General features: G+C 52.6%; 1 protein-coding gene across 2 annotated transcripts; it reads left to right on the forward strand.

Annotated features, from left to right (window-relative positions):
• Nucleotides 1-580: 580 nt before the first annotated feature.
• On the forward strand, nt 581-7,597 carry POLM (DNA polymerase mu). Of its 2 annotated transcripts, XM_007524419.3 has the most exons (11): nt 587-920; nt 1,003-1,186; nt 1,466-1,564; nt 1,685-1,855; nt 2,989-3,060; nt 3,226-3,346; nt 5,209-5,341; nt 5,484-5,586; nt 5,670-5,903; nt 5,986-6,069; nt 6,171-7,597. In XM_007524419.3, the coding sequence occupies exons 1-11, from the start codon at nt 742-744 to the stop codon at nt 6,255-6,257; spliced, it is 1,467 nt and encodes a 488-aa protein (XP_007524481.2). In that variant the 5' UTR covers nt 587-741; the 3' UTR covers nt 6,258-7,597. The 2 variants fall into 2 exon arrangements, with proteins under 2 accessions (XP_060027595.1, XP_007524481.2); XM_060171612.1 differs by lacking the exons at nt 5,209-5,341; nt 5,484-5,586 and having other exon boundaries at nt 581-920; nt 3,226-3,342.
• Nucleotides 7,598-13,407: the final 5,810 nt, after the last annotated feature.

A 13,407-nucleotide genomic window follows, 5' to 3' on the forward strand; every position in this document is an offset into this window, starting at 1 on the left:
CTCTCTTGCCTTGAAGCTCCAACGTCCCAGGTTCAATCCCCCACACCACTATAAACTAAGCAATGCTCTGGTTGGAAGGAAAAAAAAACATTCATTGACTATTGACTTCCCCCCAGCCCATGTTTGGTTTCTAGCTCAGATTTGAATGTTTGATTGATCTGGGTTTTATTTAGAAGCAGCAACTTCTATTTTCAAATGGCCTGTCAACTGTCTCAATGTTATTCGACTGAAAATTTTGCCTGGGATTTGAGGCGGTGGTTCAGCGCTTCGGGGGATCCCCCCCCGGTACTCCACCCCATTCCAGGTTCTGGGAACCCCCCTCTGCCGGCTGCTCAGTGGACTCAGCGACCGAGAGCCAAGAGCCAGCAGATGATCTCAGCCCCAATCCTTTAAGCGCGGAGCCCTGCACTTCGACCCGCCCATTCAGCTCCCCCTTTTCCTCCTGCTCGCCCCGCCCACAGGCCTGGCCTTTTCCTGGAGGCTGGGACTTTCCGAGAGACTAATTTACATTGAAGGCGCTTCATTTGCATGGGGGCGGAGCCTCTGGCTCTAGAAGGCCTTCGGGGCCGCAGTCCCGGAGGCGCCTAATTTGCATGGGGGCGGAGTCTGTACCTTTCCTGGGAGCGGGACGCCCCGCCCCGCCGCCCAACCCCACAGTTTCTTCTTGTTGTACCTTCCTTCCGGCCGCAGTTCCCCGCGGGCTCGCGGCCCCGACTCCCAGTTCCCGGCTTCCCTGCTTCCATGCTCCCCAAGCGGCGGCGAGCGCGGGGCGCGTCCCCAGCCCCCTCGGCCACCAGGTCCACGGCCCGCTTCCCCGACGTGGCCATCTACCTGGCCGAACCGCGCATGGGCCGCAGCCGCCGGGCATTCCTGGCGCGCCTGGCGCTCTCCAAGGGCTTCTGCGTGCTGGAGGCCGACAGGTGCGCGGCCGGCCGCTGGCTCCCCGGGGCCGCCTTCCCAGGCTGCCTTCCCGGCTCTGACGTCACCCTTCCCTGTGCCCAGCCCCGAGGTGACACACGTGGTGATGGAGCAGACCTCAGCAGAGGAGGCCACCTGCTGGCTGAGGCGCAGGACGGTGCCTCTGTCCCTCGGCTGCCCGGGCCCCGCGCTGTTGGACGTAAGCTGGTTCACGGAGAGCATGGCTGCCGGGCGGCCAGTGCCGGTAGAGAGCCGCCATCGCCTGGAGGTGAGCCCCATTGCAGGCCACAGCTCAGCTGGGAAAGGAAACACAGCAGCAGTGGCAGTATTTCCCGTGAGATGAGTAGTGAGCCATCTGCTTGGGCCACCAAGGGGCCCTGGGAGTCCCAGCCAGCCCTGCCTCTGCTTTCACCACTGATTTGTCTGTCCTAGCCCCACCTAGATAATCTTGGACCACTAGACCTTTCAGCTAAAAAAGGTGTGTCACCTCAGTTCCCATGATGGGGAGTCCTGCAGCCTGACTGCCCTGTGTGTTGCCTGTCCGCAGGTGGCCGCACCCAGTAAAAGGACATCAAGGCCAGTATGGATGCTGCCCTATGCCTGTCAGCGACCCACACCCCTCACACACCACAACACCATCTTCACGGTGAGCTGGGAGTCCTAGCCACCCTGAGTTGGGGCCTGGGAGCAGGTTGGTGGTAGCCGGCGTGTCGGGGTGGGGCACCCCCCTGCATGCCTCTCTTCTATTTAAGGCCTCTCCTGGTAGGCTGCGCTGGAGACCCTGGCAGAGGCAGCGGGCTTCGAAGGCAGTGAGGGCCGACAACTCTCCTTCTGCAGGGCATCTGCTGCACTCAAGGCCCTCCCTAACCGGGTCACCGCCCTGAGTCAGCTGCAGGGGCTGGCCTACATTGGAGACCATGCCCACAGGGTCATCCAAGTAAGTGTTCATAGCACTGAGCGGGTGGGACAGGAACTGCCGTGGCCAGGGCTTGTCCATGGGGCAGGCTCCCAAGCCCAGGCACTGCACTCAAGTCTGTAAGTCGGAGACATGCCACCTCCCATGAGGGTGAGAGCACACAGGAAGGGAGTTGCAGGGGCCTGGCAGGGCTGGCGCTGATTTTGGCTTCAAACTGCTCAGGATGGGCAGAGTCTCCAAGCCTGAGCACCTCTTTCTTAAGGTTTTCATATCCTTGCATAACCAGGGCCTTACACATGCAGAATCTCACTGCTTCCAAGTCACTCTGTCATCTAGATAGATAGAAAGAAACAGGGATACCATAGCACCAGAGCTTCTCCTAGTGCCAGGGCACTTCCACACTCCATGTGGTCTCAGGGTTTGAACCTAGGCTGTATGCATGGCAAGGCATGTGCCTTCCCCAGTGAGATATCTCGTTTGCCCAGACTACCTCTTTCTAAACTACAGAGTATTGGGGGCCAGGTGGTAGCACACTCAGTAGACATGCAAGGACATGGGAGGGGGGACTTCACGAATGATGGAGCAATGCTGCAGCTGACTCTTCTCACCTTCTCACCCTCTATCAGAAAAAGAGAAAGAATCAAAAAGTAGTAATACACTGCAGAGTAATTGAGAATCCAGGGTGGATATTTGTCCTTTATCCATAGTCCTGGGAGAATGCACGCTGACAAAAGGACCCATCTACAGTCACTAACACTGTCTTTCCTCCCACGTGTTTTAAAAGGCAGTTGTTTTGGGCTGGGGGGGATAGCAAAATGGTTCCACAAAAGGGCTTTCACATCTGAGACTCTGAGGTCTTGGGTTCAATCCCTAGCACCACCATAAGCCAGAGCTGAGCAGTGCTCTGGGAAAAAGATAAACCAATAGATAAAAATAAAAAGCAGTTTCTAATCCTGACGCTTGTTCACTCTCTGAAAGCTGGTCTGTGTCCCCAAGTCTGAAGGGCTTGGAGCAGGTTTGGTTGCTTCCCTGGGCTCAGTTCACATTCCCAAGTCCAGCCCAAAGCCCCGGCTGAGTCTTGGGTGCTCTGCTAATCACTGGGCCCCCAGTTCTCCTTTCTAGCCAGACCTGGGGTTTTGTTGTGTCTCCCACAGGAGCTGCTGGAGCATGGAGTATGTGAGGAGGTGGAGCGGGTGCGGCTGTCGGAGAGGTACCAGGCTATGAAGGTGAGTCCTGCCTGTAGGCCCGCAGGGTCCCGGGTACGTAGCTTAGTGCCAGAAAGTGCAGGAGCTTCCACCAGATAATTCTTGGGGCTGTCTCCCAGGCCTGATGGTGGTGCTGCCCTTGCTAGGCTATGTCCCCTCAGACATCCCCTGGTGGTCCCCCTGTAGCTCTTCACTCAGATCTTTGGGGTGGGAGTGAAGACTGCTGACAGGTGGTACCGGAACGGCCTGCGGACCCTGGACGACCTCCGAGAGCAACCACAGAGACTGACCCAGCAGCAGAAAGTGGGTGAGCCTGAGGACAGCCCTCCCCTGGAGTCCTGAGAATGGTGCAGGCTGATAGCTTCTGGGAGGTGGCATCGAGGTGGCCTTCCTCGGGTCTCCATGCCATGGGCTCGGGATTCAGTGCAGCCCTGAGTGAGGGTGGCCCCAGGGGTTGTCATATGTATGGTGCACCTAGTAGAGTACACAAGTTGCATGGGTAACCTGGGTTCAAGACCCCAGTCCCCACCTGTAGGGAGAAGTTTCACCAGTGTTGGAGTAATGCTGCAGGTGTCCCTCTCTCTCTTTTTCTCACTCTCTTCTTCTGTCTCTATCAGAAAAGGGAGAAAAAAAAAAAAGCAAGCTCACTTGAATAGTGTGCTGTTTTGCCTTGCGTGGGACCCCAGTAAGAGGTGGGCCTGTGCTAGGCATGGGCTGCTGTCCTGCTGGGGCAGCAGAGGGTGGGTCTGGGGAGCCAGTGTGGAGCTGGGTGCACAGTGGGGCCACCAGTTGGCCAGCGGGAAGCAGCGCAGTGTGGTTGGGGGTGGGTGGAGCCTGAATTTCAGTCCCTCTGGGTCACTTACTCAGCCAATAACTGTGGCACTGAGACTTGGCTTTGCTAAGGCTCAGTGGCTCCGATGAGGGCATCCACAGCAGGTGCAGAGGGTCCGTTCAGCATGAGGCTGGGCCCGGCTCTCTCCACCCCTTTGATCTGAGTCCCAGGGCTGGGAGAGGGAGGCCATTTGTGTGAACTGCTGACTCTGTGGGGAGTCAGACCAAGGACAGGTGTGTGTAACACACTGAGACACCTGTAGCAGACGTGGCTTCTGCCGGATCAAGTCTGCAGGCAGGGGTGGCCAGAGCCCTCCCAAGCAGTCTCTGCTTCACTGACTGCCTGTGAGAGGACAGTGACCCCTGTCTGACCTGCCGGTGCACTGGCGTGGGCTGAGGTGAGACGTTGCTAGAAAGCTGCTCTTTTCTCTCACCTCCTGGTCCTAGTTTGTGTAGTGGAGGGGGAAGCTGAAGTATTAGAAAGGCCCACTTGAATCCTGAACACTAGCATCCATGTCCTGGTGTGATGTGTGAGAATTCCGTCGGATGTCACCATGGGGCACAGGGGGTCTTGTTCTCTTCTCAGCTGGATGTAACTGCAGTTTTCTCAGAATGAAAGTTTAAGATTTAATAGAGAGGAGGTTGAGATAATAGCACACTCAGCGGAGGTTGCATTCGGCTGGGCCAGCAAAATAGCTCTGTTGGATAAAGTGCTCCTCTGCCATGTGCACGATCCAGGTTCAAGCCCGCCCCCTGTGCATTGATAGAAGCTTCGGTGCTATGGTATTTTTCTTTTCTTTAATTGTATTGTTATCATTATTTTAGTTTTTTTATTTGATTGGACAGAGAGAAATTGAGAGGGGGAGAGGTGATAGGGCGAGAGAAAGACACACCTGCAGCTCTGCTTCACTGCTTGTGAAGCTTCCTTCCTGCAGGTGAGGACTGGTGGCTAGAACCCAAGTCCTTGTCCTTGGTAATGTGTGTGCTTAACTGGATGTGCCCCCGCCCAGCCTTTATTATGCTCTTTCATTTTCTCTCTGACCCTTTGTTCCTTTCTAAAAAATAAAAAGATAAAGAATTTAGGCTTTGCCATGTGCAGGGACCTGGGTTCAAACCCCTAGCACCGCACAGGAGCACCAGGCACGGCGTCAGGAAGCTCTGTGAACAGTGGTGGTGCTGTGGTGTCTCTCCTTTTGCCTTCTCTCCTACCTTACATTAAAAAAAAAGTCTTCTAGGAGCAGTAGAATTGCAGGGGGGGGGGTTGGCAGCAGAGTAGGCAGGGTTGGGGGATATCAGAGCATGGTGCCACCTGCCCACACGCCCACCTGCTGCCCACAGGCCTGCAGCACTTCCAAGACCTCAGTGCCTTGGTCCAGAGGCCTGAGGTGGATGCCCTTCAGCAGCTGGTGGAGGCGGCTGTGACACAGACCCTGCCGGGGGCCACTGTCACCCTGACTGGTGGCTTCCGGAGGTAAGGAAGAAGGCCCAGCCAGGACAGACACTGGCTCAGGCTGCAGACACAGGCGGGTCTTCCCACACTGGGGGGACCCAGAGGGTGGCCTTCCCTCACAGAGATACCCCAGGCAGGCATTGATAGAGACGTGTCCCTTCAGGGGGAAGCTGCAGGGCCACGACGTGGACCTCCTCATCACACATCCCCAGGAGGGCCAGGAGGCTGGGCTGTTGCCCCGCGTGCTGCGGGGCCTGGAGGAGCAGGTGAGGGGTGTTCTCCTGCCAGCCACCACCACCCTCATCCATCCCCAGCCATGTGCCACCCTTGTCATCCCCTGTCCCCGCAGGGCCTTGTCCTGTACTACCAGCACCACCGAAGCCTCAGGTTTGACCGTGCACAGAGGACCCGGCACCGCCAGGCCATGGACACCCTGGAGAGTAGCTTCTGTGTGTTCCGCCTGCCACGGCCTGCAGGGAGCACCATGCAGGGCACCCCTGCTTGGAAGGCCGTGCGGGTAGACCTGGTGATTGTCCCCTTCAGCCAGTTCCCCTTTGCGCTCCTCTGCTGGACTGGCTCAAAGGTAGGGTGCATGCTGGGTGTGGGTGGGGGGTACCCTGGAGGCCACCTCTTCAGGAACCATGACTCCATTTCCTTCCCCTCAGCACTTTGAGCGGGAGCTGCACCGCTTTAGCCGCAAGGAGCGGGGACTGTGTCTGACCAGCCAGGGACTGAGTGACTCTGAACAGGTGCTTGGCCTGGAGGGAGGGGTACAGGGTTCCTCCCTCCCACCTGCTCCAATGTCCTCCCAGAAACCAGGCTCCCAGCACTGATGCCTCTCCTATTGCAGAAAGTGCTTCTCCACGCGACCTCCGAAGCCGACATCTTCAGACACCTGGGCCTGGAGTACCTGCCCCCGGAGCAGAGAAATGCCTGATTCCTCTGTCTGGTCCTGACCCGTACTCTGTGGGTTTCTCCCACCCCAAGCCCCCAGGCAGGACACACATTTGCACCATGTGCTTGCTCTCCCAGGGCAGCGGGGGGGGGGGGAGGGTTGTCCCTTGAGGTGTGAACCCCTCTTCAGCCACATCTGTCCTACACTGTAATGAACTGAGCAAACCAGACCATTTCCCAAACTGCTACTGGTGTGGAGGGGCAGGAGAGTGACAGCCCTAGGACAGTCTAGCCTGGGAATAAGGAGCCCATTGGCTGTGGGCCACCATCCAAAGGGTGACCCTGGGCTAGATGCCTCTGGCTCCTCCCCTGGACAAGAGGGACCTGAGCTTCACAGGACAGTGAGTGTTGTGCTCAGTACCTGACTTGAAGTTTCCAGCCTGAAAGTGGGGGGTGGGGTGGGGTGAAGCTCTTGCCCACATGAGTCTGCAGTGGGAATACCTGCAGGATGTGGCATCTGGAGAGGGCCCAGGGTGAGGAGTTGGAGGGGGAGCCTTTTTTTTAAAGAAGGTATGAGAGAGAGGACCAGAGCATCACGCTAGCACATGTGATGCCAGGGATTCAACTCACAACCTCATGCTTGAAAGTCCATTGGCTCATCCGTTGCACTAGGGAGGAGGAGGACTTCTAACAGTGACCCACCATTTTCTGCCTGGGCTTACCCCATCTCTCTCAGCCAGACTTCTTGCCTATTGCTTCTTTCACTAAAATATTTTTAAAATTATTTTTATAAGAGATAAGAGCAAGAGAGAAAGAGAGATACGCCAGAGGCACCACTCAGTTCTGGCATATGCCAATGTCAGATTGAAAGTGGGACCTCAGGCTTTCAGAAAAGTCCTGTGTTCTAACACTGAGCTATCTCAAAGTAGTATGTGTTTTTTAACAGGCTTATTTACTTGCTGAATGAAAGAGGGAGGGAGAAAGAGAGGGAGAGAGAGAAACACTTGAGTATCACCAGGGATTGAACTGAAGACCTCACATGTGCAAACGCTACACTCACCTTTTCTGACTGCAAAGCATCCTCCATGGAGTACAGTCCCATGACCTCTTCATCCAGTCATCTGTTGGTGATACTAAAACGGGCCTTTGTATTCATTCTGGTCAGGGTGACTTGTGGTGAAGGCATCACCTTGCTCACACCACAGTGGCTCTCCATGGTCCCCAGCCCTTACACACATACACACACACACACACACACACACACACACACACACACACACCTTTGTGTTGCCACCACATGGCTAGAAATTGACTCTGGGCCCTGAGTTCAGAGTAATGGGATGCCACATTGAAGTCTGAGGGATAAAAGTTTTTCACTCCTGATGCTCTCTTGTGTTTTCTTCTTCCTCCACTCCCTCTCCCTCCTCCCCCACCCCTACTATGTACCTGTAACTGGGGTACAACACCCACTATTCTAAGATTAAATTTTATGGGGGAGTGGGCAGAGCAATGTTTCATCTAATATGCACGTTGCTTGGGACTGCATATGAGAGAACAGGGGAGTCCCCTTGTCAGCAGGATCTTGGTCCAGTCCCGGTAATCATACAAGTGAGCTTGTGAGTGAATCCCACCACAGGAGAACCTCAGTGAGGCATCACCCCAGTTCACAGAGACCCTGAACCAGGCACTCACGAAGCCATGACCTGGTCTTCAGGAGTTAAGAGTATCTAGAGTCAGGTGGTAGTCCACCCAGTAAAGCGCAAATGCTGCCAGGACCTGGCACAAGGACCTGGGTTCAAGTCCCATCCCCACCTGCAGGAGGGAAGCTTCATGAGCAGTGAAGCAGTGCTACAGGTGTCTCTGCCTCCCCCTCCCCCAACTTCTCTCTATGAAATAGAATGGAATAAAATCCCACTGGTATCAGTGTGTTCTGTGCTGGCAGTGAGCCCTAGCAATGACCCTGGTGGCAATAAATAGGAGGGGACTGGGGAGATAGCATAATGGTTCTGCAAAGACTTTCCTGCCTGAGGCTCAGAAGTCCCAAGTTCATAAGCCAGAGCTGTGCAGTGCTCTAGTATTTCTGTGTCTCTCTGAATCTTTCTCTCACTAAAATAAGAATGAATGAATAAATGAATAAATAAGTAGGAAGAGGAAAGGTGAGGGGGAGGGGTCACCAGCCCAGGGCCTGCCCATACCTCGGGGTCTCTCCCCACAAGCCACAGTTGCCCCTCTTAACCTCCAGCCACTCAGTCTGCCCCTGATTTGGGGAGTAGGGCTGGCTCCTGCCTGTTCTCAGCTCAAGAGATGCTGCCTCACTGAGATTGTCTCTGTCCTCACCATATGAGCCCCACCTGCTGCCTCACAACACCCCACTTTATTTTTTTTAATTTATAAAAAGGAAACACTGACAAAAACCATAGGACATTTCCCACCACCAGAACTCCATATTCCATCCCCTCCCCTGATAGCTTTCCTATTCTTTATCCCTCTGGAAGTATGGATCCAGGGTCATTATGGGGTGCAGAAAGTGGAAGGTCTGGCTTCTGTAGTTGCTTCCCCACTGAACATGGGTGTTGGCAGGTCAATCCATATTCCCAGCCTGTCTCTCTCTTTCCCTAGTGGGCTGGGCTCTGGGGAAGCGGGGCTCCAGGACACATTGGTGGGGTCGTCTGCCCAGGGAAGTCCAGTTGGCATCATGTTAGCATCTGGAACCTGGTGACTGAAAAAAGAGTTAACATATAGAGCCAAACAAATTGTTGATTAATCATGAATCTAAAGGCTGGAATAATGCAGATGAAGAGTTGGGGGGGGGGTCCTCCGTTTTGTAGATAGCTAGTAGTCCTATTTTAGTTATATTGCAAAGAGCCCATGACTATACTAGTTTGGGTTTTTTTTTTCATTTTTTTTTTCCCTGAGCCTGACATCTGATATGCAGGTGAATCCAGGTTATTGTCTTGGGAGATGATGTCATGGCTGGAAAAAGGACCAGAAAGCTGGATCAGGGAAGAGAGTAGCTCCCAAATATGGGAAAGGTGTATAAATATTGTTGACTGTAAACCCCATCGATTTGATCTGATCTGGGGGCCATATTCAGCCTAGGAGCCTCTGTGACCTCTGCATCCCTGTAGATCTGAGCTCACATTCTGTGGTCATGAGCAGGAACGTTCCAAGCTGCCCCAGTTTCAGGACCCATCTTCCTCAGGTGGAAGACAGAGTCTGTTGTCCAGCTTCTCTTCAAAGGATGGAACATTCTCTACCATTCTTGATCCACGTTGAGGGCAAGGTCTATGGGGGACCCCAAAGGGGTCTACTGTTGTTGTTCCTGATGGAGATGACCAGTAACAATGGAGAGAGAGATCTATTCGAGGTCTAGGCCTGTCATGTCCGTTTGGGAATCTCAGGACTCCCCGACTAGGGCCGCAGCTGATGGGAACACCCCACTTTCTGTGGGACTTCACTTGCCCTCTTCTCTGGCATCTTCCTCTTGTGCCTCTGTCCTTCCCTCTGCAGTCCAGGAGGGCAGGGGCCACTTTGCACTGTCTGCCTGAGGCCCAGCACAGTGTGAATGCCCAGATGATGGGGGTAAGAGGGGAGACCTTGAGGTACAGTCCAGTGTATTTTATTTTTTTCTCTATAAAAAGCTTAGCCAGAGCAGACACCGCAGCTGCCCGCCCTCTGGTGGCTGGCACTAGCACTGCAGCCCCAGGCGGAAACCTTTGGTGTCTCATGAGGACTAAATGGAGACAATTGCCAGGTTTCAGGACAGGAGAGAGAAGCGGGAACAGCGCCTTGCCTGTCACCTCTGGGGTGTCTGGACCACTAGTGAGGCGTCCTCACCACCACCAGCTCAGTGCCTTCCAACAAAGTCTCCCTGGGCCTCGCTCAGCCTACAGTTTCTGGACCCCTATCTCTCAATTCAAGTCCTGAATGGCTCACTTGAGCAGTGCGCTGCTTTGCCACACAGACAACCCAGGTTCAAGCCCAGCCCCCACCACAATGACAGAAGCATCGGGGGAAGCTTTGTTGCTGTGGTCTCATTCACTATCAAGAAAAAGAAAGAAAGAAAGATTCCCCCCAAGCCTCGAGCTCCTGCTTTCTCTGAAGGCTCTTGGGGGAGCAGAGCTCCATCACCCAGTGCCCATTGCTGGGAGAGAAGCCAGGCCTGCTAACTTCCCAAGCACACAGAACCCTTAGGGCCAGCCAGGCCAGGCATCCTGGTTTCTAGAGAAAGAAAGCTGGGCCTTCTCTGCTGTAGGCCCTGTGTGTCCTGGGGGAGAGGAGGGTTGGATTGTTCAGTCCAGGACCCCCGGCCCTGTTCTTTCGAGACTGCAATGCCTCTCTGTGTCCTCCCACCTACCCTGGGCAGGGCTGTGGGTTTCCTCATGCTGTGAAGGCCAGGCAAGAGAATGGCTGTCCTACCTACCTCACAGCAGAGAGGTGGTCTTCCACCTTCATCCTCCTCCCTGTCATTTACAAGATGCTTTTTCTTGGCCATTCCCACATGACCCCCAATTGAGATACCTGCTTCTATGATCCCCACTGTGTTTGGGGGACCTAGTGGAGAAAGTGGCTCCTAGGAGCATCGGTTGGGTAGGACTCACCAGGCTCTGTTATTCTCAGAGTGGGCCTGACAGGAGGGAGAGACCTGGCCAGGGCACTGGAGCCTCACTTCTCTTCTGGACTCTTTCCAGGTACTGGACTCTGTCTCTGACCAGGCCTCAGTTTCCCCATTACACAAGGCTGGGATGCAGAACTGCAAAAGCACAGGTGAGTGTGTGCTCAGGGCCCCGCAGCACTAGGGTGTCTGAGCAGGTGGGGGTGCACTCCAGGCTGAGACTGGCTTCAGCCAGCACCCATGCCCTTTGAGGTGCCCCCTGAAGTCTCTGAGTACCCCATGTCCTTTCAGTGTGGTCAGACAAGTGCTCTGGGCACTGGCCCCAGTGGGCCTGCAGACTCTGGACAGCAGGAAAGCCCCTCTTTCTCTGCCTCAGTTTTTGAATTGGACAGTTTTATCATATATTTTCATGTATTTTTTATGGTCATTTGTTTATTTTTTGCTGCAAACTGTGGGTTAATGTCTTCTTGCTAATTTTTCTATTGTGTTTTTCTTTTCTTATAAATTTATAGAATTTTGAATATGTTGGAGCTATATGCCCTTTAGTGATAAGAATTTCAAATATTCCTAGTTTACCATTTTTCTAAGGTTATCTCTGGGGCTTGGGGCTGGCACTATGAATCCACTATGAATTCATTTTATTGGATATGACAGAGAGAAATTGGGGGGGGGGGACATAGAGAGAAAGAGAGATACCTGCAGACCTGCTTCACAGCCTGTGAAGTGTCCTGCTACAGGTGAGGAGCAGGGGCTCAAACCCTGGTGCTTGTGCAGATCCTTGCACTGTGTGTGCCTGCCCAGGTGCACCACCACCTGGCTCCCCATGTTTCTTCCTTTTAAATGATGCTTTTCTTTGTATCACCACCAGGGCCGTTGCTGAGGCTCTGTGCTTGCACAATGAACACACTGCTTCTGGCAGACACTTTTTTTTTTTTTAGAGAGATGAAGCTTTATTCAAATAGAGGTTAGAGGCTAGGTCTCCCTGCAGGGGCCAAAGGTATTAGAAACCAGTAACTACAGGTATATGGACCCCTCTAGAATTTCAGAAAGGGGAAATCTGACAGCCTCAGGGTCATCTGCAGGGGTGGGGGAGAGCTCCCTCACCAGTCACTGGGGGCAGAGACTGGTAGATCTGGGTCCAGTAGTGCAGGAACTTGGTCCTCAGGTGCTGCTTCACAGAGTTGGCATTGATGTTCTCATTGATCTCCAGATGACACTTTTTTTTTCTTCTTTGACTAGAGACAGAGATAAATTGAGAGAGACGAGAGAGAAAGGGAAGGAAGGAGAAAGAGAGACACCTGCAGCACCGACTGCTTCACCACTCGTAAAGTCCCCCCCGCCCCGCCCACACGCGCGCAGGTGGAGTCTAGGAGGTTCAAAGCTGGGTTCCTATATGTGGTAATGTGTGCACGCTCAACTGGACACCATCTGGCCCCATGATAGAATTTTTGTTTTGGGGGGTTAGTTTTTTAGTTGTTATTTGTTTGTTTAGATGTGTATTGTGAAGATGTTAGCTAGACTAACTGGGTGATCTCTAGCTACATAGTCTCTCTAGCTACAACACTATAGAGCTAGGAAGGCCACGCAAGTAACATCAAAACCAAACACAATATTTCGCTGTATATGGGAAGCATGCCATTGGAATCTGGGTAGGAACTGCACTGAATTTAAGTGTTGCTTTAGGTATGATGGCTGCTTCAGCAATGCTGCTTCTTCTAGCCCATGAGCTTGGAATATTTCCCCATTTCTTTGTGGCATCTGCAGCTTCTTACAGTTCTCAGTATGCAGGTCTCTCACTTCCTTGGCTAGATTTATTCTGAGGCATTTATTTTTTACAATCCAATCATAAATGTTATTGTTTTCTTGATTTCTTTTCCTACCTGTCCACCATTTGTGTATAAATTGAGACATGTTCTTTTTTCCTATCGATTCTGTAGGTTTCAGTTGTGCTGTATTCATTTTATTTACAGTGTTTTTTTATTGAATCTTTATGGTTTTTCTATGTATAATGTCATGACATCTGCAAATGGTGACAGAGCTATTCCTTTTTCTAATTTGGATATCTCTTATTGCTTTATCTTGCCCAAGTGTTCTGAGACTTCCCACAGACTCTATGAAAAGTAATAGTGCCTGTTAGCAGAAAACTCTTTAATATTTCACCAGTTAGCTGTGGGTGTGTCATTAGGACCTCTATTGTGTTGAGTTATATACCTCCTCTGTCCGTTTTATTGAGTGTTTTTATCCTAAATGGATGTTAACCCTCCTCAAATGCTTTTATGCATCAACTGATATGATCACATGGATTTTTCATTTTGTTTATGTGACATATGGTGCTTATGAGTTTGCAGATATTGAACTATCTCGGCATCCCTAGAATAGGTCTTTTTGATGTGTTTAATGTGTTTTTGAATTCATTTAATGGTATTTGGCTCAGATTTTTCTTCACTTCTGTTATCATAATATATTGGTCTAAGGTGTGTGTGTGTGTGTGTGTGTGTGTATGTTTTGCTGTCAGGTTAATGTTGGCCTTATAAATGGAATTCCCTCTTTCTCATTTTTTGGGAAGAATTTGAGAAGG

The sequence above is a fragment of the Erinaceus europaeus genome, chromosome 14 (genome assembly GCF_950295315.1).
Source record: "Erinaceus europaeus chromosome 14, mEriEur2.1, whole genome shotgun sequence".
Classification (NCBI taxonomy): Eukaryota; Metazoa; Chordata; class Mammalia; order Eulipotyphla; family Erinaceidae; genus Erinaceus; species Erinaceus europaeus.